At 51.6% G+C, this 27,459-nt stretch overlaps 10 protein-coding genes and 3 non-coding genes across 13 annotated transcripts; 2 read left to right on the forward strand and 11 right to left on the reverse strand.

Annotated features, from left to right (window-relative positions):
* Positions 1–36: 36 nt before the first annotated feature.
* PBN1_2 (protease B nonderepressible form) lies at positions 37–1,070 on the reverse strand (the record flags this gene model as incomplete). Its single annotated transcript, XM_046089861.1, has 4 exons — positions 37–468; positions 540–603; positions 699–841; positions 918–1,070. The coding sequence occupies 4 exons, from the start codon at positions 1,068–1,070 to the stop codon at positions 37–39; spliced, it is 792 nt and encodes a 263-aa protein (XP_045945833.1).
* A 334-nt stretch (positions 1,071–1,404) lies between these two features.
* Positions 1,405–3,320, reverse strand: SIS1 (putative DnaJ domain protein Psi). The gene is made up of 3 exons (XM_046089862.1): positions 2,727–3,320; positions 1,969–2,651; positions 1,405–1,904 (listed from the first exon to the last, which is right to left on the reverse strand). The coding sequence occupies exons 1-3, from the start codon at positions 2,872–2,874 to the stop codon at positions 1,605–1,607; spliced, it is 1,131 nt and encodes a 376-aa protein (XP_045945834.1). The 5' UTR covers positions 2,875–3,320; the 3' UTR covers positions 1,405–1,604.
* A 132-nt stretch (positions 3,321–3,452) lies between these two features.
* On the reverse strand, positions 3,453–5,548 carry LIS1 (Lissencephaly-1). Its single transcript, XM_046089863.1, has 3 exons — positions 5,164–5,548; positions 4,929–5,097; positions 3,453–4,807 (listed from the first exon to the last, which is right to left on the reverse strand). The coding sequence occupies exons 1-3, from the start codon at positions 5,199–5,201 to the stop codon at positions 3,683–3,685; spliced, it is 1,332 nt and encodes a 443-aa protein (XP_045945835.1). The 5' UTR covers positions 5,202–5,548; the 3' UTR covers positions 3,453–3,682.
* Positions 5,549–5,699: 151 nt separating this feature from the next.
* Positions 5,700–7,598, reverse strand: cp1 (putative carboxypeptidase S1; the record flags this gene model as incomplete). The annotated part of the gene is made up of 2 exons (XM_046089864.1): positions 5,700–7,388; positions 7,464–7,598. The coding sequence occupies 2 exons, from the start codon at positions 7,596–7,598 to the stop codon at positions 5,700–5,702; spliced, it is 1,824 nt and encodes a 607-aa protein (XP_045945836.1).
* A 683-nt stretch (positions 7,599–8,281) lies between these two features.
* Positions 8,282–8,971, forward strand: LDX57_008138 (uncharacterized protein; the record flags this gene model as incomplete). The annotated part of the gene is made up of 1 exon (XM_046089865.1): positions 8,282–8,971. One exon carries the CDS (start codon positions 8,282–8,284, stop codon positions 8,969–8,971), a length of 690 nt encoding a protein of 229 aa, XP_045945837.1.
* An 833-nt stretch (positions 8,972–9,804) lies between these two features.
* On the reverse strand, positions 9,805–11,811 carry LDX57_008139 (uncharacterized protein; the record flags this gene model as incomplete). The annotated part of the gene is made up of 1 exon (XM_046089866.1): positions 9,805–11,811. The coding sequence occupies one exon, from the start codon at positions 11,809–11,811 to the stop codon at positions 9,805–9,807; it is 2,007 nt and encodes a 668-aa protein (XP_045945838.1).
* A 5,786-nt stretch (positions 11,812–17,597) lies between these two features.
* LDX57_008140 lies at positions 17,598–17,669 on the reverse strand. Its single transcript has one exon. It is a non-coding gene; the product is annotated as a tRNA-Arg (tRNA).
* Positions 17,670–18,540: 871 nt separating this feature from the next.
* LDX57_008141 lies at positions 18,541–18,612 on the reverse strand. Its single transcript has one exon. It is a non-coding gene; the product is annotated as a tRNA-Arg (tRNA).
* A 748-nt stretch (positions 18,613–19,360) lies between these two features.
* On the reverse strand, positions 19,361–19,432 carry LDX57_008142. The gene has a single exon. It is a non-coding gene; the product is annotated as a tRNA-Arg (tRNA).
* A 71-nt stretch (positions 19,433–19,503) lies between these two features.
* CIR1 (electron transfer flavoprotein subunit beta/FixA family protein) lies at positions 19,504–21,009 on the reverse strand. The gene is made up of 3 exons (XM_046089867.1): positions 20,752–21,009; positions 19,904–20,552; positions 19,504–19,846 (listed from the first exon to the last, which is right to left on the reverse strand). The coding sequence occupies exons 1-3, from the start codon at positions 20,803–20,805 to the stop codon at positions 19,764–19,766; spliced, it is 786 nt and encodes a 261-aa protein (XP_045945839.1). The 5' UTR covers positions 20,806–21,009; the 3' UTR covers positions 19,504–19,763.
* A 126-nt stretch (positions 21,010–21,135) lies between these two features.
* On the reverse strand, positions 21,136–23,251 carry tah18 (NAPDH-dependent diflavin reductase; the record flags this gene model as incomplete). Its single annotated transcript, XM_046089868.1, has 4 exons — positions 21,136–22,645; positions 22,701–22,799; positions 22,857–23,032; positions 23,093–23,251. The coding sequence occupies 4 exons, from the start codon at positions 23,249–23,251 to the stop codon at positions 21,136–21,138; spliced, it is 1,944 nt and encodes a 647-aa protein (XP_045945840.1).
* A 785-nt stretch (positions 23,252–24,036) lies between these two features.
* On the forward strand, positions 24,037–25,932 carry LDX57_008145 (uncharacterized protein; the record flags this gene model as incomplete). Its single annotated transcript, XM_046089869.1, has 3 exons — positions 24,037–24,322; positions 24,385–24,908; positions 24,967–25,932. The coding sequence occupies 3 exons, from the start codon at positions 24,037–24,039 to the stop codon at positions 25,930–25,932; spliced, it is 1,776 nt and encodes a 591-aa protein (XP_045945841.1).
* Positions 25,933–26,156: 224 nt separating this feature from the next.
* Positions 26,157–27,251, reverse strand: RPC31 (DNA-directed RNA polymerase III subunit C31; the record flags this gene model as incomplete). Its single annotated transcript, XM_046089870.1, has 3 exons — positions 26,157–26,545; positions 26,650–26,896; positions 27,141–27,251. 3 exons carry the CDS (start codon positions 27,249–27,251, stop codon positions 26,157–26,159), a joined length of 747 nt encoding a protein of 248 aa, XP_045945842.1.
* Between the last annotated feature and the right edge of the window lie 208 nt (positions 27,252–27,459).

Raw genomic sequence — 27,459 nt, forward strand, 5'->3', positions numbered from 1 at the left:
GACAGTTAGCTCAACGATTGGCCTTCTCCTCCTGCATCAATACAGCCAGAGATAGGAGTAGCAATCCGACATACTCAATTTATCATCCGACCCAATAACCCCCAACAACCCACCCATCTTGATCTCCTCTGGCTCAACGGCCTTATCGGTGCTGAGAAGCCCAACTTCGACCTGACCAGCCCCGGCAGCCGGTTTCCGGATCTGTTCCGTCCATCCCCCGTCCGGTGAACGAGACCAGTACCCCGTTAACGTCAAGGCATGAGAGATACTATCGTAGTTGATATCGAGTGAGTCCGCGGAGGTCAACGACGCCGCTTGGCGGAGACATTCGTCGGAGCCTGACCCGACACAGAGTTTCTTCTGAATATAAGAGACGAGATTATCGAGCGAGGGAAGCAATGCGTGATATTGGTATGCGGCGGTGGCTGCGAACCGCGTCGAGAGGACCGGGGGTGTGACAAATGAAGTCTGTATACCGAGACAGAGCAATTAGCATGTATGCCTCCATAGCCCAGTCGGCATTCAGCAAGGAAACAAACCTCAGGACTCGAACACTTCAATCCATCATCAAACACCTCTTTCAACAATGCACATAGCGAGTGTCTATCCCGGAACCACTCAATCGGTTAGCCGTCAAACAAGCCCAGGAACAAACCATTCCCCTCAAAGAAACATATGAAGAATGAGAAAAAACTCACGTCTCACTCCCTCCCTCCCTCGGCGTCCACAGCACATGCAACCCGGGCGCCACACGACTCGAAAACGGCGTCACAGCATCAAAGACCTCCTCACTAGCCCACCGAACATGCAACTGATGCGATTGTTCCAACACATCTCGAATCTAGAAACCTCATTATCACAAATCAGCATCAACCAACTACTCCACTCCACTCCACAAGGAACCAAAAAAACAATACCTTCTCCTCCGCAACCTCCTCAACGCCCAACGTGACCCTCTCCTCACGAGCAGCGAGCACCTGACGCACGGAAAGCGCGTCTTTAGATAACTGGGCCTGGTCGAGATCGAAGGGTGAGTCGGGACGTTGAACGAAGGTGATTCTGCGGCGCATTTTCCCTGGTCTTGGGTCTTTCGCTGGTTCTTGCGGTGAGGGGGGTCTAATAAAATAGAGGATGATTCCGTAGATAATGAATATAGGAGGGATTGGTTGGAATATGAAGGGTAGGATGATGGTCTGGTTAAGTAGCTACTTGCTCCGTGCTTCGTAGCTTAGCTAGCTAGGCTGGGTAGGTTGTTGCGGAGAAGAGAGCTGCGGCGTGCGGAGCGGAGGTCATTTGTACATGCGACATTATTGTTGTTGTCACGAGGAGCGATAAGATAAGTCAGATGCTCGGGCTAGGCTTATTTGGGATTAGCTTGGATTTATGAGGTCGGTTTACTATTCAGCATTCGAGGAATTGATAGATACTTTTATTGCCAATGCTCTACAAAATAGAGTATAAATTTCAACACCAATCATCATCATCATCAGCGATCATTAGTAACACCATATACAAAGAGCAAAGCAAAAGCAAAAACCGCCAACCGCTCCCTAAAACAAAAAACGCCATCCATGCTAAGAGGTATAATCCACGAAATTCAGAACTCAATTAGGAAGCACGTCCTTCAGCACGTCCTTCTGTTCGCTAGTCAAGCTCGTCGGGAATTTGACGTTAACCCGAACGATCAGGTCGCCTCGCTCGTTGGGCTTCTTCGATATCGTCATGCCCCAGCCCGGATACCGTTCTTCGTGGCCGGGCTGCGTCGGACCTGGCTTGGCGACTCTGATCGACTTGCCGTCGATGGTGCGGACGATCCGCTCCCAGCCCGTGAGAGCCTCTTTAAGGGTGAGGTCGACGGTGGTGATGAGGTTGTCGCCGTGGCGTTTGAAGTTGGGGTTTGATTTCTGTATAGATCGTTAGTATTTATCCTCCATAAGGCTGGCTGGATGTGAATAAGGGATAACCTACCTCTGTAACGATAAGATGCACGTCCTGACGACCACCTTCTTCTTGGTCGCCCACGCCGCGGTACTTGATCTTCGAGCCCGTCCGCAGACCAGGCTTGATGTTGGCCTCCAGGGTCACGTCCTGAACGGTCCGCTTGCCACTAGCATCGAACGCCTTGCTCTTAACCGTGACCTTCTTAGTAGTACCGCGCATCAACTCCTCCAAGGTCAGCGGCAGCTCCTTCTCCATCACAGTAGGCTCAGGCGGCGGAGCGCGCCGAGAGGACTGCCCGAAGCTGCTAGGACCACGACTCGAGCGGAAACTCCGACCACCACCACCGCCTAGCCCGCCGCCGAGCATCGAGAAGAGATCATCGTCGTCCATGCCGCCCATTCCGCCGCCGCCGGCCTTGGCGAAGTTTTTGAAAATATCGTCGGCGGAGCTGAAGCTGAAGCCGGATCGGCCGCCGCCCCCGGGACCCGTGGAGAAGTGGAAGGTGCGGGCTCCGCCGCCGCCGCCGCCAGGCATGCCTCCGAACGAGAACCCTCCGGGCATGCCACCCTCGAACGGACTACCTCCTGCGCCGCCGGCGCCACCACCGGGCGACGGGGGAGGACCACCGCGCAGGAGATACTCGAGGCCGAATTGGTCATAGACCTTGCGCTTTTCGGGGTCGGAAAGAACTTCATAAGCTTGCGAGACCTCTACATATAGAAAGAACGTTAGCCATCAATGCCATTGCAACAGTCAAAAACCAACAAGGGGATAGGATAACATACCCTTAAACTTCTCCGACGCAGAGGGGTTATCTTTGTTCTTATCCGGATGGTACTTCAAGGCGGCCTTCCGGTAAGCTTTCTTAATTTCATCCTGAGACGCCTCAGGTTTGATGCTCAAGGAATCGTAGAGTTTTGTTTCAGCAACCATTGTGTATTGTTGTGCGTGTGCGAATGATCGTGCGTGCGGGGTGCAGGTCGAGGTACTTAAGTGCCCGGCAGAAAAGCAAGATCAACGAAAACGCTAATTGGAGGAACCCAATGGGTATGAACGCTGGATCCGCAAGTAAATAAATATGACAGGAAAAGATTGCAGGTGCAAAAGTCACCCGGGGTAGCGAAGGGGGAGGGAAGGAATTCCAGTTATGATCCGGGTTGTGCAAACAGGGAGTAAGCTGGTTAGAACTCGAATGACGTAGAAGGTTCGCGGGGGTGAGAGGGACCTTGTCAAGATCCAGGTGTCGTGGTATACTGATCGGGGATATATAGTAGGATATGGCGTGACAAGAGAGGATCCAAATTGATCGAAAGGGAGAGAGAGAATGCAGGAGAGATGAGACACGAATCAGCGAAGGACGAGAAGAAGACGAGAGGGGCGATGGAAGTATGAAAGGGCGGCCTTTTCAGGTGACGCCAGCCAGTCCGGATGGAGCCTGGGAGCCTGGGAGCCTTGGAAGTGTGACGTGTGACGTCGCTTGACCGCCGGCCCGGAGAAGGTTCGAGAAGCTTCGATTCGCTGCATCAGGAGATGCTTTGATCATTCCTGGGAATTCAATTCTCTCGGCTTAATTACGTTAATCTATACAGAATCCTCCAATCTCTATCCATGATGATGAACCTACGTAATATCAGAAATCCAGAAAAGGAGCAATTCATCGTTTAGCCTCAAACCAAGGCTCATTTAGTCGCTAATAGAGGGCATAAAAAAGAAATCGGGAAACACAAATCTTCCTTTCTAGTCAACCGGCAAAGATCTTTAGCTTCTGATCCCAGCCGCCCGTTGCGATAACACAGCGCATATCGACATGACCTTCCTCGCCGCCCTCCGCACCGCCACCGTCAGTGCCCTGGACGATCTTCGCGACGCCCGGCGCCCATTTCAGACAGGTGACAAAGCGGTCGTGGGCCTCGATCTTCTTGACGCATTTCCCTTGCTGGCTCAAATCCCAGCATCGCAACGTCTTGTCGTCCGCCACCGATAGCAGATACTTCCCCCCGGGGTGGAACACCAGCGCCTGCACCCAGCCGTCATGGCCGCTTAACGTCAGGAAGCAGGTCCCGCGAGCATCCCACAGTTTAATCGTTTTATCACGCGATCCAGTCGCCATGAAGTCCCCGCTTGTTGAAGGGCGCTTGCCGAGCCCCGCCAACGGGGCCAGGAACGGGAATGCCGCGGCCGGGGCAAACGCACAGCATTCGTTGAAGTTCTCATGGCCGAGCAACGTCTGCTTGAGTTCCGGATTGGAGAGGCTCGAAATGTCCCACAGGCGGGCCGTCATGTCGTGCGTCGACAGCAGAAACTTCCCGTCATACGACAGACTGATATCCCGCACCCAGCCGGCATGGCCGTTTATCGTCCGCACGCAGAACCCGGTCGTCACGTCCCAGACTCGTATGTCTTCGTCTCGACTAGCACTCAGCAGCAGATCGCCCGAAGGCATAAACCGCACCGCGCTCACGATATGGTCGTGGCCTTGTAACGTCCGAATATTCTTATAGTCGTCTGTCGGCTTCCACAGCTTGATCGAGAGATCGGAACTGCAGGACGCGAGAAGGACGTTATCCCGCCGACCGCCGTAGTCAATATCCCGCACGGCTCGCGTATGACCCTTCAGCGTGCGCTCCAGCTCGCCGAGCTCCCAATCCCATATCTTGATCGTACAATCATCCGAACCGGAGGCAATCGAGGTGAAAGAGGGGTGGAAGGCAACGCAATTTATGTTCTCTCGGTGCGACTCTAGCGAATACCGGGCGGTGCTGGGCAGCCACGACGACGGGTCTTGCTTGCGGCGTAAACGGGAGGCAGGCGTTGTGTTTTCTAACTCGGTTCGTAGTTCTCCGTTTATCGACTCCAGCTCCATGATCTGTTCCGTTCGCGATTAGAGGTTATGCGGGGTTTTCTCCAAGCGGTAGGGTAGAACTGGGGTAGGACTGGACATGTGGGATCTGAATGGGGTAGATATAGATAAATCTATAGAGATATACCTTTTTTTGTAACCGTGCAATGCTCGTCCATTTTCTCTCTAACATCCCCTCGTACTTCTTCGCGGTCGTCGTACTAAACACATCTTCCCCGAAGTTCACCTCTTTTCGCAAGGCCGCGGTGGTATCCGGTAGGTCATTTGCGATTAAGTACGCTATCATAGCCTTATGACTAGCCCGAAACAACATTAGCCCGGCCCAAGAAGCCCCCCCAGTCAATACGGAGAATGCCACTCACAGTTCATCGGCTTGTCGGTCGGTCAATGAACGAGCCATGGGAATGTAGGGTGGGGGGAGAGGGGGTCGGAATGCCTAGTAGGGGATGATGGACGGGACTGCCCATAAAAACTCAAGGAATGCGGCGAGGGGGAAGGAGGAAGGATGGCAGGCAGGAAGGACTAGGAAGGGAAGGCGACACTTCGAAAGTAGTTATCTTCGGCTGGCAATGATCGTTGAAGCATCATCTCTTCAGGACAACCAGCAGTTGGGTCAAAACAAACAGCGCGATCAAGGTTATGCCGCCCGCCGCCAGCTGTGGTCGTAGCCATTCCTCTTGCGCCCCTGATTGGCTGCGTCGGCTTTATCCTATTCCGTCCGCCGACCCGTCTGGGAGCCTGAGGCATCATTGAGCCCTACTTTCACTACTGTCTCTGCCGAGGTATTTCCATCTGGTGAATATGCATCCATGCTCTGTATTTAGGATTTACTCTATCTTGGCTATTGACTGATCAATACTCCACATGCAACCGCGTCGCCATGTCCGTCCGCCTCTTCTCAACCCACTACGATATAATCCTCAATCAGTGCCGTTCCATTCCTCACCCGCTCAATCTGCTCGTCGGTGCACGTGCTCAGCGACAAGATGTAGCATGTCGGTGCCGGGTTAGCAGGCACCTCATTGGTGATATTCCACGTAGATGAGGGCCCCTCGCTGGAGTATTCATGGTTCGCCGCCGTTGAGACCTTACCAGTCGCAATGTCCCGGTTGAACAAGGCCCGGTGGAAGATCTCGTACGCCGTCTGCGGTTGATACGCGGGCACCTCGTGGCCGGCCTGAAAGACGCGGGTGAACGAAAAGTTTCCGTGCTGGCGGACGCGACCGCCAACGTACGTCGCGTTGGTCTGGAGCGGCGCGTAGCCGGCCGACCGGAACAGATCGGCATCGGTATAGTTCACCTGCAGACTGACCACCTCGCCCCCGTTCCACGGGCACGCGTAGTCGCGATCCCCGTACACCAGAGCCACCTTGATGCCGGATTCCAGGACGTAGGCGATGTCCTCCAGATACCCGCGCACGTCCGACCGGGGGTAATCGCCGGTGGCATCAAACCCGTTGTAGACACTATCGATGGATTCGGTGAAGTTGACAGGAACGCCGAGTGCCCCCTGCACCCAGTGCTGGCTCAGATACCCCAAAAAGGACGAGGGTGGGAACGGATCCGGGTTCAGGTGTGCAATGTCATAATAACCCCGTCCAGAGAACAGCTGATACGGTCCCTCCACTTGGTTGGAACAGTAATCGTTGGCGTCCTTGCAGGCGGCATTGACCGTTCTATTGTTCCCGTACATCTTCGGGTCGCCCTCGGCCGCAAGGGAACGACATTTGGTGATCAGGTCCTTGCAGCCGCCGGGCTTACTCCAGGCGTCCATTGCCCTGTCAAAGATGGTCTGGTTGATGGCCTCAATGCCGTAAGTATTGTTAAACGCCATCTCGGGGTACCCGGGCGCCTGAACCAGCAGGTCGATACAGCCGTTGATGATTCCCAGCGTGTCCAGGTGAATGTAGTGGGCATCGAAATCTGTGGATATGGATCCGTCGGCAATCTTCTGGTTCTGTTCCTGGAAGAAAGACGTGAAGGACGGGCCATACCGACCGCCGTACGACTCAGTCCAAATGCTCACCCGGTCGTCATGGGGCTTGTAGTGAGGAAACTCCGAGAACCAGGTCTGCGCAAAGTGCCACAGCGCTCGGGCAGCGTTCTGCGTAGTGTTGGCACTGGCAGACTGGTTTAGACTGGGGAACGTGCCCACGTAGAAGGTGTTGTTCTGCTCGGGAACCTCGCCGTCCGGGAACGGGGAGACGTCCATCTTGCCTGTCAGCCGATCGAGCGTGCCATTGGTGGCCGTGTCGTAACTGAAGCCGACCTGGTTCGGCTGGTCGATGTACAGCATGTTTACGTAGTTGTTCCAGGACCAGGGGTTCAGCTCCGTGGAGTTCGAATCGGCGTTGACGATACAGGGACCGTTCTCCTGCATCAAGCCGATCATCGATGAACTTCCAGGGCCTCCATTCATCCAGATGGACAAGGGCGCGTTGATGGGATCATTTCGCGATTCGAAGAACCAGAAAAAGGTGTTTATGGGGTAATCCTGATCTAGCGACAGATCCTCTAACGTGCCTGGGGGCAGATGAACGTAACCAGAGTAGGACTTGACACCGGGGGTCGTCTCACAGATACCAGGCTACGGATTCATTAACGGTCAATCGATGTCAATTGCAACAACACAATCTGATCATCAGAAGATAGATCAAAATACCTCTTTGTACGAGATCTTCACCCCCTCCTGATGCTTCGACTCGACAACCTTCACGCCCTCGGGGGTCGGCGGGAAATATTGACCCGCAACGACAGCCGCCAGGCCGAGATTGAAAGCAAGCGAAGCAGACGACATTGAGATGGCTCAGCCTAGAGACGCAGTTGTCTAGGTCAGGAAGTCGGGAGGAGCGGGGAGTGAACAGAAGAGGGGAAAGGAATGCGGCGCCTTTTTAAAGCAAGCCGGGAATTAGGGCCACCGCAATCAGCGTAGGATTACTCGGTACTCCGTGGGTGATAAGCACTGGAAGCCGGAGGTTAATCCTTGCTCCTTGCGTGAGGGGAGAGTCGATTGGCGGGGAGACCGTCGATCGTTACATCGGGCGGGGATCCACTCCACTTGGAAGTAGTAGACTAGTATTGGTAGTGTAGGGAACACTGGTTGGGGGATAAGAGAAGTAGAATTGGTCTGTGATGGATTCTGGACGTAGAATACGGAGTAGAAGGAATTGAGTTATTCGATTATTGGAGTTCCTTCTCTTTGCCAAGACAACGCTTAGTATATATCCTGCAGCAGAGTAGGTATGCTGCGTTTGTATCTCAATGACAATCATTAGGAAATGGCAACAAGGAAAAGAATACACCGTCCTACCTCCTTCCTAGCATCCTATTGACTTGCTTCGCCGGCTCATTTGACGAACAGACAATCAGGCAAGACCAGACAACAATATCCCACATCTATAGCAACAACACCTAGTGAAAGGCAAGAGCAATGGCCAGGAAAACAACAACCCAAATGTACCCTCCTATAGACCACCAACGATGAACATCCATCTATATCCAATCTCAACCCATTCCATATCAACTATATCCTTCATACATCAACTATCAAACGGCAGAAGCCACCCACCCAAAGAAAGTCCCTCTTTAGACAGACCCATCCTCATCCCAACAAACAAAATGGACCGCGAAAGACTCGAAAATCTACGGCGCGAGAATACCGATCTCCTGGCCGACGAGAGCCCCCTGCGAGACCGCATACAAGCCCGACAACAGCAAGTCCAGGTGCGCCAGTCACAATTCCACGACCGAGAGTACCGCGCCCATAGAGACAACGACCCCCTGCCGTCGCTGAACGAAAAACGCCTATATGACACGATTATGGATGTACTTATAGAAGAGAATCAGAGAGACCTTCTCAAATTGCACAATATCAGTCAACGGAGGGCGGAAATTCGAGACGAGTTGCGCACGGCAGGAGTGCCGGAGCTAGATGACGATACGGTGTGGTTTTGGCTCTGCCTGACGGGGTGGTCTTGGTTCGGCCTGACGGTGAGACTTCGGTCGTTCTGGGTGACTGACCTGATCGTGAAATTTTGGTCTTGGTTTTGGGGTGATCAGGGGCCGTTCAGCCATTGGATTGTGCTCTATCTTTGTGGTCTCGTTCGGGGGTTTTGGGGTGAATTGCTTCATTACCTTGAGCTTTTATGGCAGCTTGGTGCTGCTTTTTAGAGAGTGTGGAGCTGGTGGAAGGTAACAAAAATACCCTTTTTGTGTTTTATCTTTGCTCAACCTGGCTGATTCCTGAAGGCCAGGATCTATTAACGCCTCTCGATTGAATCTGCATCTGCTGTCCTCATTGATATAGGACCTCGATGTCCCGAGCCCTCCAGAGTATTACTATGTGGTTGGACGGTTGGGTATTTTCTTGGATCAGCCAGAAAGACGTTCTTTTTTTTATGCATCAACGTTCGCAGTATACTGAATATCAATTGCCCTTCGGAGTTCAACGCAATGGGATATGATTAAATTCAAAACTCAACCTGGCGCCTTGCCCGGTCGTATTCAACGGTAGTATAGTGTAATATGGTATATTCTTCATCATCATCCCGTCCAACAAAATAACGAAAGATCCAGGCGCCAAGGTATCTCATGCCAAAGAGAAATCCCAATCCAATCCCATCAACACGCGCCGATACGCTAACAAAAGAAGAGAAGAGAACAATGATAAATACAACACAGCACAACACAAATTATAACAGGGAAACGACCAGATCAGATGATATAGCCATCTTATATAACCAAAGCATGTCCAAGAGATAGCGCCGAGATCAAGACCGAAACGAAGACAGGTAGTAAGACAATAGTGGATATGGATAGAATGATAAATGACGAAGTTGACAATGGTACATGCATGTGGTCAGGATATCAGGTCGTCGTCCTATGGACAGAGAATAGGCGAATCTCAAGGACGGGCGGGATTATTTGCGAGGGTATAGAAGAATGCAATATATACAGAAAGAAGGCGGAGAAAAGCAGGAAGGTGCAAGACTGAAACCAAAGGTCTATACAGCTTGAGGATGATGGACGGTGGTAGCGGCGGGAGTAGCGATAGTCTCAGAATCGTTCTCCGTGATGGTCTTGGTGGATTCCAGTGGTGCGTCCTCGGTGGAAGGGACTTCGATGGGATGATCGGTTTTCGACGAAGCGATGTCAGAGATGGAAGCGTCCTTGTTGGTGCTGATCTCTGTGTCGGAGGCACGGTCGGATGAAGGGGCACTGGACACAGAGTGGAAGTCGTCTCGTTCGGGGGAAGCGCGACGGAACCGTCCCGAAGTGTCGGATCGCTTGGACGAGAGACTGGAGGTATCGTTGTTGGGATGCAGAGGGAGTTCGGTGAGCTCGTCGACCGATGCCAGTCCGGAGGTGGATGCCACGGAGCGTCTGCCATCGGGAGACGAAGGGACGGAGGTTGGTGAGTTTGGCGTCGAGAGGGAGACGGGAGCTCGTTGAGGGTTTCGCGGGGGAAGAGCGGGAGGAGCGCGCTTTGGAATCGTCACGAGTCGGGCGCGGGTGAAGGTGGGAGACTGGCCTCGAAGTTCGGCGGGGACCGTGGGATCTTCCAAGGACACCGGGGAAGAGGCGGCGCTATCACGCTTGGTGATGGTAGCACTGCTGACCTCATGGACCTCGAAATCGTCGTCATCCAGGAGATCCTTGTCGTCGTCCTCGTGGTTGTCCCGGTCATGCTCAAGATGATGGATATCTTGTTCTTTCCGCTGCTCGGGGATGATCGTGTCCCAGCGGTTCTCCTCGGTCTCCCACGGGGTGGACTCGAAACGATCTGAAAAATCGCGGTTACTTCGGGACGATGCACGACTGACGGAGGTAGGCGCGGTGGGTGGAGCGACGTCGGTCTGGGTGCCACGATCCATGCTGGCATAGCTCTGCACGCTGGCTCGCCAGCTATTGCGAGGCGAGCTGTCGACACTGCGTCGGAAGGTGGCAAAGACGGGACTGCTGGGACTGGGCTTGAAGTCAAAGGCTTCGACACTGGGCCGCGTCTTCGTGCCGGCTTCGCGGATGAAGAGCCCCTCCGCTTCTAGGGCTTTGACACCGAACGGATCGGGGTCGTCTGCAGCAGGGATGCCGAAGGTATGTTCCGCCGGTGTGAGGTCTGCGTCACCAGGCGTTTCTCCCGGAGGGGGCACCAGGCTTTCGTCTACATCGGTATCACCTTGTGCAGCCTTGATAGTCTGGATAAGGGTTTTGATGGAGGCAGGCGGGGATTTCGCCTTGCCTGCGAGGATGTCCGTTACTGATATTCGCTCGCCGAAGAATCTCTCGTTCTCGTCGGTTCGCTCGATGATGATAGTTCCGTCCACTTGCACACCCGCATAGAGTCCGCGGCTCTTCATATAGGTCCAGATGGGAGCCTGGCGTTTATGAACCTCCGACTCGAGGACGCCGCCCATGCCCACCGGACCGGCCGATGCGCTCACTTCTCCTCCCAGTGTGCAGCGCACCTTCTTGAAGGCCTCCAACGCTTCGTATGTATTGATGACGACCACGCAGTCGTAGATGTCAACACCAGCCAGAAAGCCGACACCCGCCGTATGCAACATGATACCGGAGGGTGGACTCCATTCGCCCGTTTCGGGGATTCGAGCCAGAAGCACACCACTGCCGCCAGAGCCACTAAGCCATAAGCCAGTGCGCATGGTCGTGAAGATCGCGAGACCTTTTGCTTGCTGAATGACCTGAGTAGGAATCTTCTTGATCACGCGCTGTTTGCCTTTTGGTCGATCGAGTTTACTGGACCTTTTGCTTGTGGCGCTTTCCGTGCTCTGGCGTCTGGTATCCTCCTCGGCATAGAAACCATCTTTGCAGAAGCTGCGCAGAATGCGGGCAGCTTTGTCGCTTTCTTTGTCGAGAGTCATGGGCCAAAAGGCCTCGGCTCCCACCCGATAGGACAACCGGTTTACCGGATCACCGAGCTTATCGAGCTGGTGCCATGCCTTGTCAAATCCCTTCTTAGAGGTGCCTTTCGTCTTTTCCCATATGGAAGGCATTGCGACAAACTCAGAAATCCGTCGTCTTGCTTGAGGGCCGACGAAGGTGAAACGAAGCAGACAAAAGATTTCTATAGGACCCAAAGGCCCCTCTCAGGCACGGTGAAGGGGCAAACCACCAGACCTATAACCGGCAGAGTGGAATCGCAGGACGAAGGAAAAGCGACGGGAACAGTAAACATGCGACGGACGGATCTGCACTCAATTGCTTAATGCGAACGTGAGAATGCTGGAGGTGAGACAGAAAACGGTTGCTGACACAGCCGAGGAATGCGCCCCCAAAACACCGTGGGAATGCTCGGGAGAAAGAAATAGAAGGAAGTAAAAACCGGGGGCTGCAGGGGTAACAACCGTTAGATTGGATCAGAGGATTTTTCTTTTTATTTAAAGAGGGGGGAAAAAAAAAATTTGAGGCTACATCGTTGGGCAGAGAAATTATAAGCAGAGGATCATCGATCTCTCGCACACCCTCCGTCCGATCCGTGTTCCAGACCCTCCGGGGAATGGGTGGCAATTAAATGAGACCCGAGGGGAATACGCAACGAGACGGAGCCCAACCGTGGGTCAACGGTCGAACCAAGGAAAAAAAGAGAAGAAAAGTAAACCAGCTTACCTTGCAGCGGGTTAGTTTGACGACATCAGAGTTTGAACCCTCCCGATCCGATGGGGATAGCAAGGCAACAGGGTTTGAGTAAGGCGCGGCCTGTAGAGAAGCGGGGATAGGATCAAGGGGAGAGAGAGAAAGCGATGTTCTGGGATGGTTTACAAGATGCGAGCGAGGGATTCAGAGTCTATGTACGCAGTCAAGAAGGGGGAGAGAGCACGAGATATAGAAACGAGGCGAAAGGAAAAGGAAAAAGAAAAAACAACACCAAGGGAGAACGACGGAGCGATGGATGCAGGATAAGGATATAAGATTTCGGATTTGGAGGGGGGAGTTAATTAAGCAGATGCATGGCATGCAGGCCGTCAGCTAAAATCCATCCAAGTGGAGAGCTGAAGGGAATCCGCCACGGCTGGCTCGGATGAGCATTGCTGGGGAAGGAAATTACTAGTAGGATGAAAAGGGTGGAGGTTGAAGAGAGGAAAATGAAAAGAAAGAAAAGAACAGGACGAGAAGAGGAAAAAAAAGAAAGAAGAAGCCGCCAAGCAGGTGACGAGTAGAGATGGCATCATCGTCGCTGCAGGATTCGGCCTGCCATCGTTGACTTACATCTGCCTACATCCGCATGACAAGTCGGTCTAAAAATCTTGATACTCCCTATCCAGGATGTCGATACTCTATAGATTACTCTGAGTCTGTTCCAGGGAAGCAAGAAAGGCCATTGTTGCGATCAATGGAACCACATACTTCGTAGTCATTGATTAGTCTCATTGCCGACGAGTCGATGACGTCGGTGCCCGACAAGCCATTCATGAATGAACTAAATTAAATTAATTAATTAATTAATAATGAAAGAACGACGAAGAAAAATGAAAAATAAATAGAATAAAATAAAATAAAATAAAATAAAATCCATCACAACCGGACTTCTTCGCCCTTTCCCCCTTCCTCTCTGCCTCTCTCCACTTGCCCTGCTTTCCCTTCATCCCATCCGGCAAGATCCATCGGATGCATAATAGATGCAAATCCCCATCTGACACCTCCGATTCTCTCGCGCCTTTTCAGCCCTGGACCCGGTCGGGATTGTCGCCCGTCCTTCCTCTTCCATCCCTTCGTTCCTGACAGGTCATTTTGGAGGTTCTACTTCGCCTTCGCAGGGATGAACTGAAGCGCACCCCCTTCCGATCGGGGGTTGTTGAGGGAACTGCCGGCCGAGGGGGGAATTAATTTAATCTTTCTTCCTTCTTCGCACGAACGCGTCCGATTGGGAGGGTTCCTGGCATCTATCGAACAGTCTAACTCTTGGGAGCTTTTTTAAAACTTCGATACCTCTTTCTTCTGTGCAACCCTCGGATTTCACATACTGCAGTTGATGGCACGAGGTCTGTAGGATCTCACTCTGTTGTCCCCAGTAACTACTCCGTAGAAAAGTGTTCACCTTTGGGATAGCTGATGTCATTCCATCCTGGGAAATTTCGTCGACTCGGACTAGAAAAATCTAGGCGGAAATCTCTCTCCACAGTCGATCCGGTCATTTTTAGCAACGACTAACAGACTCACTAACGACCTAATCTCTTAACTGCCGTGCCCTAATTTATTTCTACTTTTTCAGGCACTGTCATCCTGTTCTTCCGGTCTTTTCTATTGTTATGTAATTCTCTTTTTCAATGCGCTCTTTTATCTCTCTTTGGCCATCCATCAGACACTAAACCCCGACAAGCAACTAGTCCAGCGGATCACTATCATAATATTATGTCCTGCATCGCAATCCTTCACGATCCCTGTCCAAACAATATATTATCAGGATCGGATACATCGTCCTGCATGCGTTCCTCGCCCATGGCACGAACTAATCCTTGCCCGTCCTGTCGATTCGTCGCAGCTAACGCCATTTGAAACCAAGCCCCTGTTCGACTAAACTCGACCCGACTAGCTCGTCGCCATTTTCTTTTTGGTTTGGTTAACTTGCCTGAAGTGTTACTAATTCTGCTAGATACCTGGGCACCTAACTACGCGTACTCACTTTCTGTACTCCGTAGTTGACCCTTTTCCTTTTTTCCTCTCTTACAGTCGACGTCTCACATTTCAATAGCCGATCATGACAGTTGGGATTGCCGAGGGTCGGAATAGTTCGATCGATCGAATTTTCACAACCAGGTTCGGCACCGCCCTAGGGTCAGGGGCAGCTTAGTACGGAGTAGTTGAGTCGAAACCATCTAGAAACAACTATTGCGAACCCCAAACACCGAAAGGAAAGAGACGGTGTGCTCTACACAACCAACATGACACCGCCACAATATCTATCGAAATTCCGACTTCATTCAGGTCACCACCAGTGGCAGTGGTCATCTATTCACTCCATGGAGATCACCCAGATCGAAGAGACGAACCGATGGTAAGGTCTAAATCTTCTGTTGCAAACACTGGCACGAGAATCTGCTATCAACGCCACCATGCTTTGCTATCTCGCTATGGGTACTCCTGTACGGATCCAGATGTGTAAAGGATATGATGTATCCGCTCTGAAAATATACTAGTTAGTTGACTAGTTAGTCAGTTGACTAGTTATGGGATAAGATTTCCGAACCCCTACTCCGTATCTCGTCCGCGATCTTTTCTCGGAGCCGGCCCGGACTATGCACGTCTCGGCCAGACGCAGATAGACACAGCCTCACGGGGTTGGGCTAGTTGCATACACACCGTGACCCAGTGGCCAGCACTCCGTGTCCACTGGAGAAGCAGAGTTGTATGAGGACAGACGGGGTGCATGCCGTAGCGTGGCGACTAGAACTCGTCTCGAACATTCAGCTCTTAGCACCCGACTAGCTCGTATACCTATGTGTACGGGCGTCTTCCCCGGTCCGTTTACAGTCTAGATTCTACACCCCATGGTGGCTAGTTTGACGCCGACCCCGCGAATGGCGGATATCTATTGTTTTGGGTGTCAAGGAGATTGGTTGGGCGAGAATTGTGGAAGCATCTTGGGATTTGAGGCTGAAGTGTCTACCTTTTTAGAGGGGCATAGTACCTACCTATCGAGTCATGCTTATTCGATCTGACTGGTGTATGGGGGTATGAATATAGTCTTGGTTCGTAGAGAATGGCAGAATGGAAAGAAGCCAAGGCCTATGTCGGTCTAGACCATATCTATCTATCTAGATCAGCTACTACCGGAAAGATAACCACTAAAATCATCAACAGGGATGTATCCAATATTTTTTGTTAATCTTCTTCAGTATCCGCGTCCTTGAACTTCTCCGGACCACCAAGTACCCCCATCATCTCCCACATCCCAATCCCCATCCTCGATCCTTTACGTCCAGGTTTTCCAGCACTTTGTATATCGGCATGTCATGGCCATGCTAAAACCCAATTTCCTGTCCTTGATAAAAATCCGCATGATCACAGGAGCGGTCCATCCTGTCTCGTGCTATGGGTTAGCCTTCTCTCAAACTCGCCCACCCGTACGCCCCAACTTTAAAACGGAAGAGCGAGCCTCGGCTATACCATTGTTCTGTCTCTGTGTCTTTGGCGACAGGGAAAGCGACGAGACTCGTCATCATCGTCCTCGTCCTCGTCCTCCTCACCATAGACGGACAGTGGGATATGTTGTCGGTGCCCCAGTGCTAATCTTCCCATCTTCAATGGCCTGAATATAAGTGTCAAGGATAACCCCGAAGGGTTTCCATCCAATGTCGTCTCTGTACATCTCGCCTAGATCAAATAGTTGGGGTACATAGTACTCTGTGGCCGTTTCCTGATCGAATCTGTGTGTGTGAAAAGACTCGGAATCAGCATCAATATGCAATCGCCTTACTAGCTGAAGATAACTAACATAAGGACCTGATTCATGACCATTGCTTGTGTGAGGAATTATATATATAAAGACGAACCAATGCATCCTCCCACGGGCAAGTCTCATCAAACATGTATTCCGGGCGCGCTAGATCAGAGACCCAGTAGAAGAGAAAGTGGCCGTTGTCTTCACTTTCAAGAGCTAGTCTCAGAAATTGTACTAGGTATGGATTAAGTCGATTTTCGAGTTCCTTTGATGGTTGATACGCCTTCCCACCATGCTCGAACTTTCTTGGGTGGCTTTCCACTTACAATCCATCCTCAGTGGAAGTTTTCGTTGTGCAATGCGCCACAGCGCTCGTAGTCGAGATGGTCTAGTTGTCAGAGTGGGTTTTTAAGGGTGGTTTCTATGTTGTGAAGCCATTTTGGGGGAAACAAACTTATAGGGGCATTGGGGGGGGAAGAACTTAGTAGACCCGGGGGGAAAAGGAGTCAAATAACCTAAACCTCAAAGCTAACTACTTACGGACTCAAACAATACCAGGTCGGTTTGGCTCTGCTGCAGTCCGAGGACTAGAAAATCGGATATTGGAGTGGCCAGACCAATACGTATAAGTGAAAAGCCTATCCCTTATTCTGGGCTTGCCAAGCCAGGCAGCCTTTATATTGTGATATGCATTATGAATTGTATGTGGCCATTTTCTTGTAGATACGAAGGCGACGTCTTTTTGAAGATCATTGGCGGGGTTCAAAAGTACCCATACAGAGGAATCCCACTTGAAATGTTCATCAAGAAGGTGGGCAGAGGTAGAGATGGTCCGGAGCAAGCAAAGAGGGAGAGAAGCGTCTCTACTATGAGTTCTGCTATTGGAAACCGATAACACTAGACTATTCTAGCGAATCCTGCTGCTCATTTTCACTAAACTGAGTGGATGACATAGTAGATTCAATGTATCAAAGTCTATAGCTAACTATTCCTTTAACCGGGTATAGTAACAAGCCCGAAACCAGACCGGGTACGTAGAAATACAGTTATGAATCTGCTACCTCTATGAGATAAAGTCTGGTACATGGCATGCAATGGGGGTAAGAGAAGACGCATATTGTAGCAATTCATGGGCAACCGTGCTTTCTGCAAGATCTCCCGAGAACTATATATTCTATCAACGTTCACGCTTTTCGTCCTCAGGCACGTCTCTATACCGATACAATTTCTTTCGTGGCTCTAGAAAAGTTTACAGCAAGACCGAGTGTTTCCGACGTGGCACCTAGAATTGACACAAAAACAATTCCCACCATAAACCTTTTCTCTCTCTCTATCTGTTATGCTAGACATTAGTGATTGGGACAGAGTCCAGGGCAACAAAAACAAAAAGCAACCAAGTATTGACCGACGCAGGGGTCGAACCTGCAATCTCTTGATTCGTAGTCAAGCGCCTTGCCATTGGGCCAGCCGGCCTTGGATGAGATTTCGGCGCAGAATTTGCTATCATAAACCCATTGCATTAAAAAATGAGGGTGTGTGGATGCCGGATGGGGATGGCAGAAAAACGGACAGCGCCAAGTGGGTCGGCGCGCTAATGCATGACATCATGCAATTTCAAGCGAGCCAAACTGACCGCAAACGGCACGTGACCAGACCGCAGTCAACCAGTTTGGAAAGGCGCGACCCTCGGTGTGGTAGGGCGTTGGCGGATTACTTTTGGGGGATTTGTGCTGTTGAGAGCGATTCGAATCGAGTGAAAAATTTATGGTCTAGTCTATCGGAGGCTGCGATTACGGATATTCGATTTTGAATGGAAAGCAAATGTTTTGAGGTTGTAGGAATTGATGTCAAAATCATCGATATCCCGATCTAATCGATTGATGAACTCGTCGGACACGCTTGCGGATTTGCGGTTATCCTAGCGTTGTCGGCGCATCGGCTCGCGGTAGTTTGGTTCTTTGACGCTATCCTTATTCCGTACCGCCTGATTCTGCCGAAGTGCTGACAACATCTAGAAACCCATGTGTCTCCTCGATAACCATGAAGCTGGAAGATTTAACTTCCAGACCAAGATATGGTAATCTACGCCTCTACCAAAGATCTCCAGTATCTTTCGTACCTGTCAATGCCGTACAAAACAAAACAATCCAAGCCCAAAACCAAAACCACGGAAAGCGGTCCCCAAGGCGGTCAGATTGACTGAACGAACAGCGGGTCACCAAAATTTTCTCCGCCCCACCGGCACGCGACATTGGAACCGCACCACTTTTCATCCGATGTCTCCCCAATGAAGCGCCAAAGCAAACAGATCGAATCACAGAAACAAAACAAAAAGCAAAAGAATTGACCGACGCAGGGGTCGAACCTGCAATCTCTTGATTCGTAGTCAAGCGCCTTGCCATTGGGCCAGCCGGCCTTGGATGAATTTCGGGCAGAATGTTTGGTTATATGAGGGAAAGAGATAATATGGGTGCCATGTAGATGTTGCGTGGAGGGTTAGGGTGAGGAGTTGGGGACTGAATGCCATGAGAGGGAGTTGGGTAGTGCAGGCAGAGGGGTATGGAGCTGTCGTATGTGCAGTTAACTGGGTAAGTCTTCAGATATCCTGGATGTGTGACGACCTATGACTGAAGAGGAGCACTAATTAGCGTGTATAGGTATACTCGAAGTATGGAGCAATAGCATAGTAGTGCGGTAAGGTTGTTGTATGCTTTAAAAACGCCCTGGAGTATGCCTTAAATGATCAAAATGGGTAGATTTAACGAAAGCGGAGGGTCATAGACAGTAGTTTGGAAGGGAATCCTCCTATATAGCAGGTTGCATACAAGACGGGCGATTACGCAAAGGACAAAGTGATTGGCTAATTGCAGCCTCTGGCATCTCAAAGTGTCATATTTGTGGGCATTGGATCAAGACAGCATCTTGGCTACATGTTCGCTCGATCAATGCATATTGCTCACTACCTTAGCGCAGAAGCAAAATGATAGCAGCATACTAGAGGATTGACTGAGCGTGCCCTGATCATGCTGCTATCTATCATAGGTCAATCCATTCTGGGCTTGAGTAAGAATCCGTCAGCTCGATATCAAAACGTTTTACTTGGAATGATACAATTGTTTGCAATCGTTCTCTAGAGAGAGCAAAAACAAAAAGCAAAAAAGTATTGACCGACGCAGGGGTCGAACCTGCAATCTCTTGATTCGTAGTCAAGCGCCTTGCCATTGGGCCAGCCGGCCTTGGTTGAATTTGAGACACAAACTATGCATATCTAAACGAAGGGCCACCCCTGGAGGATCAACTTGTGAATCAATGTTTGCCTGATAACTACGAAAGCAAACGGTATTAGCATCAGGTCGCTCTATAGCGCAAAGTCCATATGGCTTGAACGCGAATGCAATCGGATTTCCGCTGTGATTGCCCCACAATCCAAAGAATCACATGAAATTTCATACTTATAGTCAAGAGAAGATAAAGTAAGATCTAAGTTTGCTAGAAATCTTGCTTATTGGTCATAAACATACAAAAGTCTACTACAGTATATATCAATCGGTCCATTTTCTCCCTCCCTCACAGAGCTCCCAGCTCCTTCAGCTTGGAGACCAGTCCGTTCACATCCTCGACCTTTCCGCCACCCTGGCGGGCGGGAGGTTCTAGACCGAGTCAGCCACCAGGATCTATTGAATTTCGGGAAATCGATGAGTACATACCAGTCACCTTCAATGTCTTCAACCGTCTCTTATCCTCAACGCCCAGATCGGCCAGAGTCTTCTTCTCCAACGGCTTCTTCTTGGCCTTCATGATGTTGGGCAGACTGGCATACCGAGGCTCATTCAACCGCAAGTCCGTGGTAATCACCATAGGCAACTGAGCCCGCAGGGTCTCAACACCACCGTCCACCTCGTGAGTCACCTCGACGGTGCCCTTGTCGTCCTTCACGTCGACCTTGCTGGCCTGCGTGGCCTGAGGCCACCCCAGCAGACCCGCCAGCATCTGACCCGTCTGGCCCTGGTCGCCATCAATGGCCTGCTTCCCGAGCAGCACCAGGTTGATGTTCTCCTTGTTGACGACCTCCTTCAGCATCTTGGCCACGGTCAGGGGCTCCAGGCCTCCGTCGTTGCTGTCGGCCACGTCGATGTGGAACGCGCGGTCCGCGCCCATGGCCATGGCCGTGCGGAGGGTGTCGGCGCATTTGGCTCCGCCTGCGGAGAGCGCGAGGATGTTGTCGACCTTCAGGGGGCCCTTGCGTTCGCGCAGACGGACGGCCTCTTCGATGGAGAGCTCGTCGAAGGGGTTCAGCGAGTGCTTGACACCGGCGGTTTCGACTCCGGTTTGGGCCTTGTTGATCCGGGGTTTGATCTAGTGGGTTTGGGTTAGTGATAGATAATCTTTGAATCATTGATTGATGCGGGCTTGTGAGCTTGTGCTGGAACAATAGAACCCTCCACGCGAGGCCGAAGTTGGTGGTTGCGGTTGTCGGCGTCATGGTTCAGATCCGCGGAGGTACAAGTGACTCTTTCACCGAGAACGGAGCAACGAGAATTGATCAGAAACTCACCGCATAGTCGATGACCCGCTTGACGGGTACTAAAATTCGCAGACCACTGGCCATTATGAAGGTATTATGAAGAGATTGACGGCTCAGGAGAGAGAAGTCAATGGGAATGTCTTGAAATGTAGAGGGCCAGCAGAGAGGGGACAGTGAGGAGAGGGTGGAAGAGAAGAGGCCGATTCGACGGTTCCGCGGCAGAAAGCAGGTGACCGGGCGGAGAGGGAGCGCCGACGCGGCCCGACGAGATCCCCTCCGCTTCCAACCGAGGTTACCGCCAGGTAGGCTATGAGTATGTACTAGATACGGGCTGGATTGCATCAGTCTATGGACTATTTACATGTCTATTCATATGTTCTTGTATATGGTTCGATATCTACGGACCCGGATCGATCACCACGTTTCTTGCTTGTACCGCCCTATTTTCTCCATACCGATCAGATACTCTTCTGCCTCCTCTCGGCTGGAGACCTCTCCTTCGGGCTCTCCTCCACGTTGGAAGGCCTCAGTTAGAGACTCTCGGACGGCTTGTGGCATCCGACCCGATGAACCGCAAACGTACACGCTGCCTGACAGTTCATGCAGGAATTGGTAGAACAGGCCGAGGTTCTGGCGGATAACATCCTGCACATAGATCTTTTGGCCCTGGTCGCGGGAGAACGCCGTGAATACTTGCAATTTGATCAAGTCGCGTAGCTGTTCCCACTCATCCTCGAAGAAGTAATCCGAGGCCCGATTGCGGCCGCCGTAGAGGAGGATGGACGGCCCGATGGGTGGCTCAGCGCCCTGATTCTGAAGTTTGTACTCCTTGACGAGAGCCGCCTTCTCCCAAAGCATGGATCGTAAGGGCGCGACTCCAGTGCCGGGACCTATCAGCACCGTTGTGCCGGTGAGCTGACTTACGGATGAATTCAAACCCCCTCGTTGAAGCTGGACTCTCAACGTACTCCCGGGGCGGAGCACGGAGAGATATCTGGTGCACACGCCCTCCCTTATTCTTTTGATAATGGTTCTGTACTTCACTGTGGCAATCAGTAGCTCGAACTTCGTCCCTCCTTCCGGGGTTCGCTTCAGCTCTCCGCCGCTAGCAATGCTAAACTGCCTCGCCCGAAGAACGGGAAAGACCGAAACGGCATGCTGCCACGGGATCTTGACCGAGTCGAATTCATACAGCACCTCGATGATGCTACGCCGTGGTCGGGTTGTGTAGTCCCAGAATTCATCCAAGAATTCGGGATTCGTGAATTCTAGCAGTCGTTCTTTGTGCATTTCATCCTTGGTGTAATGGGCTATCGTTGAGAAAAACGCGCGACGAGGAATGGCTCGGAGATCCAAGTAGTCCATCAGAAGCGCTCGCAACGTCAGTTTCGGGTATTTTTCGAGACCGAGAATCGGGGGAAGATGTTCCTCGTCTACTATCTGCTGGCTATCCCTAGGGACTAGCGAAACTGGCAGGTCGGCTTGTTCCTCCCAGCCCATCATCTTGATCATTGCCTCTACATCGTCGGCGAAGTTTTTCGGCGTAATGGCGAGCATGTCTCCTGGGTTGTAGGAGACGAAGTCAGGCACGGTCAGTGAGACATGTCGCACGTCTTGCCAGTGTTTCGGCGGTGTCACGCGCTTGTTGCCCGTGAGGGTGGCCGCCAAGGTATCTGGGATGGGTCTCAGATCATGATCTAATCGAGTGAGACCTGGGAACGCATCTGATTCCGCGTGAGCCTCCTGGGTCCCTGGTACAGAGGTATCCGTCTGATCTGACGTGTCCTGGGCCTGTGGTTGCAGAACCCATTTAGGGGGCAACTGGGCGTCGTCCGGTATCGGATCTAGTCCTGGCGGTAGTGGATATGTCTCTAGCAAGTGCTTGCGGAGATCTGTCATCCATGGAAGAAAGGTCCCTTCGAGGCTGAGATATTATTAGGGCATGGTACGAGATGCCTCGCCTGAGATCAAAGACATACCCTTCTGGATGTTGCTGATCGGCTTCCCCGCAAGGATATACCTCGTTTGCTCCCAGCTGCTGCAATCTTTTGTTCAATTTGCGCGCAGCCCAGTTAAACCTTGAGCAATTATTTAGCGACTGAACCGTATTGCGCAAAATAATTCATCGGACATACTTTGGATACGAGCTGTCGCCCAGACCAAATGAGACGAAATTAACCCCGCTTAAGAATGTGGGCGGGAGTTTCTTCAGCAGCAACGACCGCCAGAACGATCGAGCATTGGCGGGCAGGTCTCCCTGGCCTGTTGTAGAGAGGGCAAAGATAGTCACATTGTAGGAACGTAGATTTTCCTAAATCAGTCTCTGGTTAGCGTGGCTGCTGCACATCCCAGCTCTTACGAGAAAACCGACCGGCTTGACGTGATTCAACTCGGAGACCTGAGTCACGAAATGCAGGCGTTCAGCCAACACTCCCAGCTCCTCTGCCACCTCATGAGCATTCCCAGTTTCAGAGCCATAGAGAACGAGAGCAGACCGCTTCTGCAATGCCGGTGGCCGACTCTCTGCCATTCTGCGTATCCTGAGGTTGGTTCGGGGGAATTGGAGATTGTTTGTCGCACTGGCGAAGAACGTTTTCGTCCGCGGATCGGGATGATGTCATCCGCGCCTGAGGCCTCCTATTTTCTTAAGTTTCTCTTTCTTCCCCTCTTTCTTTCTCTTCTTCATTCATTGTCAACTCCATCATCCATATCAGTGACTGTAGAAGAATACAGTTCTTATTCCATGATGATTATCACCAAACAAACCAGCAATGGCTAATGAGTGCCTTGTTGCTCGGACCCTGTTGCCGGCGCTGACTGGTGATACACCTTGTGCTACCAACTCATGTCCTCTTTCTGCAAGGTTCGTCAAATGCGACTCGATGATTGATGCATCTTATACGCCACGTAGCCAACGCAAACCATGATTGCTCTCTCGGACCATGTCATTCCCGAGGTTCAAGTCCGGGACGAAATCCAACAAACATATATCTAAGAACTGACGAACTATTCATTGGTCATGATCCACCTGCCAGCCTGGACACGATCTATAAATATAAGATAGTTCGCTGGCCGAGATAAACCACTCGAACCTTGCAGCTATTAGTACATGCTCACCAGCCTGTGACAAGGGTATTTGGTGCACTTTTCGGCTATGGATATACTTTGCCGTCATGTCTTGAATTTGGTTCTATTTTAGATGCGAGACGTGCTCATGCGACACTCCCTGGTAGCGGAGTCCATCCGGTATAAAAGCCCCCCTACTCCCGGAAAAGGGCACCCACGCGGTATGGGAATTATCATTATCCTCCAAAAATGAACATATCATGTATGTACAGGGCTCTTGCCGTCGTCGTGACGGCAGTGCTTGCTGGTGCGTCTGCCACCGTTACCCCTGATGTGCACGCTTGTCGTTGTCGATTCAACGAGCCCTGCTGGCCGTCTAGCGAGTCCTGGAATCGTCTCAATACTTCCATAAATGGCAACTTAGTTGCAGTGCGGCCGGTGGGCTATGTATGCCACGGTGACTCATTCGACCAGGCCGGCTGTGATCAGGTAAAGGGGCTGTCAAATAGCAGCATATGGAGAGCTAGTCAACCAGGTACTCCCTCCCCTTAACAACGTTGAACCAACATGCAACAAGCCCTGACAAGCAGTAAATAGGTGCCCTTCAATGGACTAATTGGGAGACTTATGCACCGAAGAATGAGACTTGCTATGTCGATTCCCCAAAAGATCTAGTGTGCGGACAGGGGCGAATTGCTCGCTATGCTGCGGAAATCGAGACCCCGGAAGATGCGCAAGCTACCATCAAGTTTGCGAGGAAGCATAATATCCGCCTCGTTATCAAAAACACCGGCCACGACGTGACTGGCAAATCAAGCGCTCCTGATTCTTTGCAGATTGCTACTCATCGGCTCAAGGATATCGAGTACGTGTCTAACTTTGTCCCGCGCGGCGCGAAGGCCCATCATTCTCGTGGACCTGCAGTCACCATGGGTGCAGGAGTATTGGGGTTAGAGCTGAACTCCGCAGGGGCAGCTGGCAAATATCTGGCTGTCACAGGTATCTGTGGCACAGTTGGCACCGCGGGAGGATATATCCAAGGTGGTGGCGCGTCGGCGCTGAACCGGCTTTTTGGATTGGCTTCAGACAACGCTCTCCAGTTCACCGTAGTTACAGCGGAGGTATGTGAACAAAGTATGCACCAGCACGTACTATACTGGAATCTAACTCACCGAGTAGGGAAAACTGGTCGTTGCCAATGAGTTCCAGAACAAAGATTTGTTCTGGGCTCTCAGAGGCGGCGGCGGCGGCACCTTTGGGGTAGTCATGAACGTCACGGTCCGTGTCTATCCAGATGTCTCGGCCGTCCATGCTCTCTTGACCATCACTCAACCCTCTGGGGGCGAGAAGTTCTGGGAAGCCGCGCACGAGCTCTTGGCTGCGCAGCCTACCCTAGTCGCAGGACTCAGCCACGTCCGAATCACCGGGTTCCCAATCAACGTTAATGACCCGTCCACGGGAACTCTTGTACTGGAAGCGACCCTGTACAACACCACTGTGACCGCAACAGACGAGATTTTCGCACCGCTGCGTGAAGCCCTCACTAATGCTGGTATACCCCATGAATACCAGTCCGACCACCTCCCCAGTGTCAGTGCATACCTAAAGAACCCGCAATACATCGACACAGGCGGCGTAGGCACTCTCCACGGCTCGGTCCTGGTATCAGAAAACTTCTATCATGCAACTGACGCACCATCAAAGTTAGCCGACACCCTCTCCAAGCTACGAGCAGCACCGGGCAGCGTGATTGAAGTCACCACGTTCGGCGGCGGACAGGTCAAAGCAAACAAGCACATCGTCGATAGTGCCGTGCACCCAGCATGGAGGGAGGCACTAACAGTGATCGACCTGTTTGTTAACCTGCCGTCCAATTCCAGTTTCGAGATGCAGAGGACGGCTCAGAATATCCTGACGGGGGATCAAATGCCGCTTCTGCTTTCCCTGGAGCCTCGGATGGCGTCGTATGTCAATGGCGCGGATTCTCAGCAGAAGGATTTCCAGTGGCGGTTCTGGGGAGACAATTATCAGCGGCTGTACGGGATTAAGCAGGCCTGGGATAAAGATGGGCTGTTTATCTGTACCATGGGAGTCGGGAGTGAAGATTGGGACAAAGAGGGGATGTGTAGGAAGAAGTCCCAGTAATTGAAAGTCACGCTAGATGGGTGCAAGCAGTAGACGAAGCATCCTCACACTGTCGTTTTGGATATCTAGACACAACTGCCGGACGGCATATCCCCTCCCAACCAACAATACTGAACTCCCAACCGCAGTAAAACAGAGACATAGATGGAGAAAACAAAAAAGGGTATCAAAACCAGAACTATCAATCCACGAAACCGTCAAACTTATATCCCCCAAAACAAAGTCTAATACGTATCCTCCTCTCCACCACCACCGCCGTCCCCGAACCCATCGTCCCCAAACTCATCATCTCCGCCATCAAAGTACTGCTCAGCATTGTAATCACCACCCATCTCATCCTCATCATCCTCGAAATCATCATCAATGATCTCCTCTTCTTCCTGCCCTTCCTCATCTTCTAGCAGGTCTTCGTTCTCGGGGCCTTCACCGTCCTCGCCGCCGTCGCCCTTCTGCCTCTTCTTTGCCTCGTCATCGTCCTCTTCCTCGTCGTCGTCTTCGAATCCGCGCTTGATTCCGGACCGTCCTGTTTGGGGGGTATATCCGTCGACCACAACATTGCCTTTGAAGTTAGGTTGGATGGTGGGCCAGAGTTCGCGAGGGAAGAATTTCAGCACTAGATACCACCATCAAATTAGCTCCTACCGATTCATTTCATTCCACGCCTAACCCTGATATCCAACCAAAAGAAGTAACGGGAAAGAAAAACAGCAGGCATACCATAAGCCCTCCCCTTCATCAACGGCAACGCCCTCTTCTTCTTCTGATACCGTCCCGAATACGACGGCATGCCATGGAACGGATCGAAGGACGCGCGCGCCGCACTGCCCTTCTTCGCGGCCGACGATGCAGCGTCTAGAACGGAGTAGTAGGGACCGTCGTGGAATCTGTCGCGTAGGTCCCGGTAGAGGTTCACTTGGAGGAGTTCTCGTTCGGAGAGAGGGCGGGCGCGAGGGACGGTGTATTTCTGCATTTTGATTTTGGGGTTAGATTTGTTGGTTGGAGTTGTTGTTTTATTTGGGAGTTGGGCAAGGGTTGAAGGGGTTTTGTAGTGATGTTGAGCTGGGATGGATGGTGAGGGGAAGGGAGGGGTTTGGAGATAAGTGGGTTGATGTCAATTGCATGGTGAAGTGAATTGAAGACCTGACTGGACTACACTAGACCAAACGCAAAGCAGCCCAGCAAGAAGTCACGCAAACAAATAAACGTACAGGGTAGAGAGGGGTTGGCGCGCCATCAGGCTCTCCATTTGGATCGGCATCCCAGGTGAATTCGGCGCCGGGGAGCTTCCTGCCACCTTTTTTGGCTCCAAAGCGGGACATAATTTAGAATAATTAGAAATAGGTAAGCAAGAAATAAGGGCCGAGAATATAAATATCCAAAATGGAGGGCAAAGTTGGGGATTGAGATCAAGCTGGAGGAGAATGTAGTGGATGACAGTCGCGCGAGAAAAAAATGTCCGGCGGAGATGATTCTCACCGCCTTGGCTGAGTGGGGGTGCAGAATCCAAATGTGAAGTATAAAAAGGTC

This window comes from Aspergillus melleus (assembly GCF_016097325.1).
Source record: "Aspergillus melleus strain CBS 546.65 chromosome Unknown contig4, whole genome shotgun sequence".
NCBI classification, from domain to species: Eukaryota; Fungi; Ascomycota; class Eurotiomycetes; order Eurotiales; family Aspergillaceae; genus Aspergillus; species Aspergillus melleus.

Bases quoted from the DNA above. Each gene is read 5' to 3' on its own strand.
- SIS1 (XM_046089862.1), bottom strand. From the start codon at position 2,874: ATGGTTGCTGAAACAAAACTCTACGATTCCTTGAGCATCAAACCTGAG. The intron at 2,652-2,726 runs GTATGTTATCCT...TTCTATATGTAG, and splicing joins TGCGTCGGAGAAGTTTAAGG to AGGTCTCGCAAGCTTATGAA. The intron at 1,905-1,968 runs GTAGGTTATCCC...CGATCTATACAG, and splicing joins TGCATCTTATCGTTACAGAG to AAATCAAACCCCAACTTCAA.
- LIS1 (XM_046089863.1), bottom strand. From the start codon at position 5,201: ATGGCTCGTTCATTGACCGACCGACAAGCCGATGAACT. The intron at 5,098-5,163 runs GTGAGTGGCATT...GTTTCGGGCTAG, and splicing joins GACCGACAAGCCGATGAACT to TCATAAGGCTATGATAGCGT. The intron at 4,808-4,928 runs GTATATCTCTAT...CGAACGGAACAG, and splicing joins TTGCACGGTTACAAAAAAAG to ATCATGGAGCTGGAGTCGAT.
- CIR1 (XM_046089867.1), bottom strand. From the start codon at position 20,805: ATGGCCAGTGGTCTGCGAATTTTAGTACCCGTCAAGCGGGTCATCGAC. The intron at 20,553-20,751 runs GTGAGTTTCTGA...CAAACCCACTAG, and splicing joins AGCGGGTCATCGACTATGCG to ATCAAACCCCGGATCAACAA. The intron at 19,847-19,903 runs GTATGTACTCAT...GACTCGGTCTAG, and splicing joins GAAGACATTGAAGGTGACTG to AACCTCCCGCCCGCCAGGGT.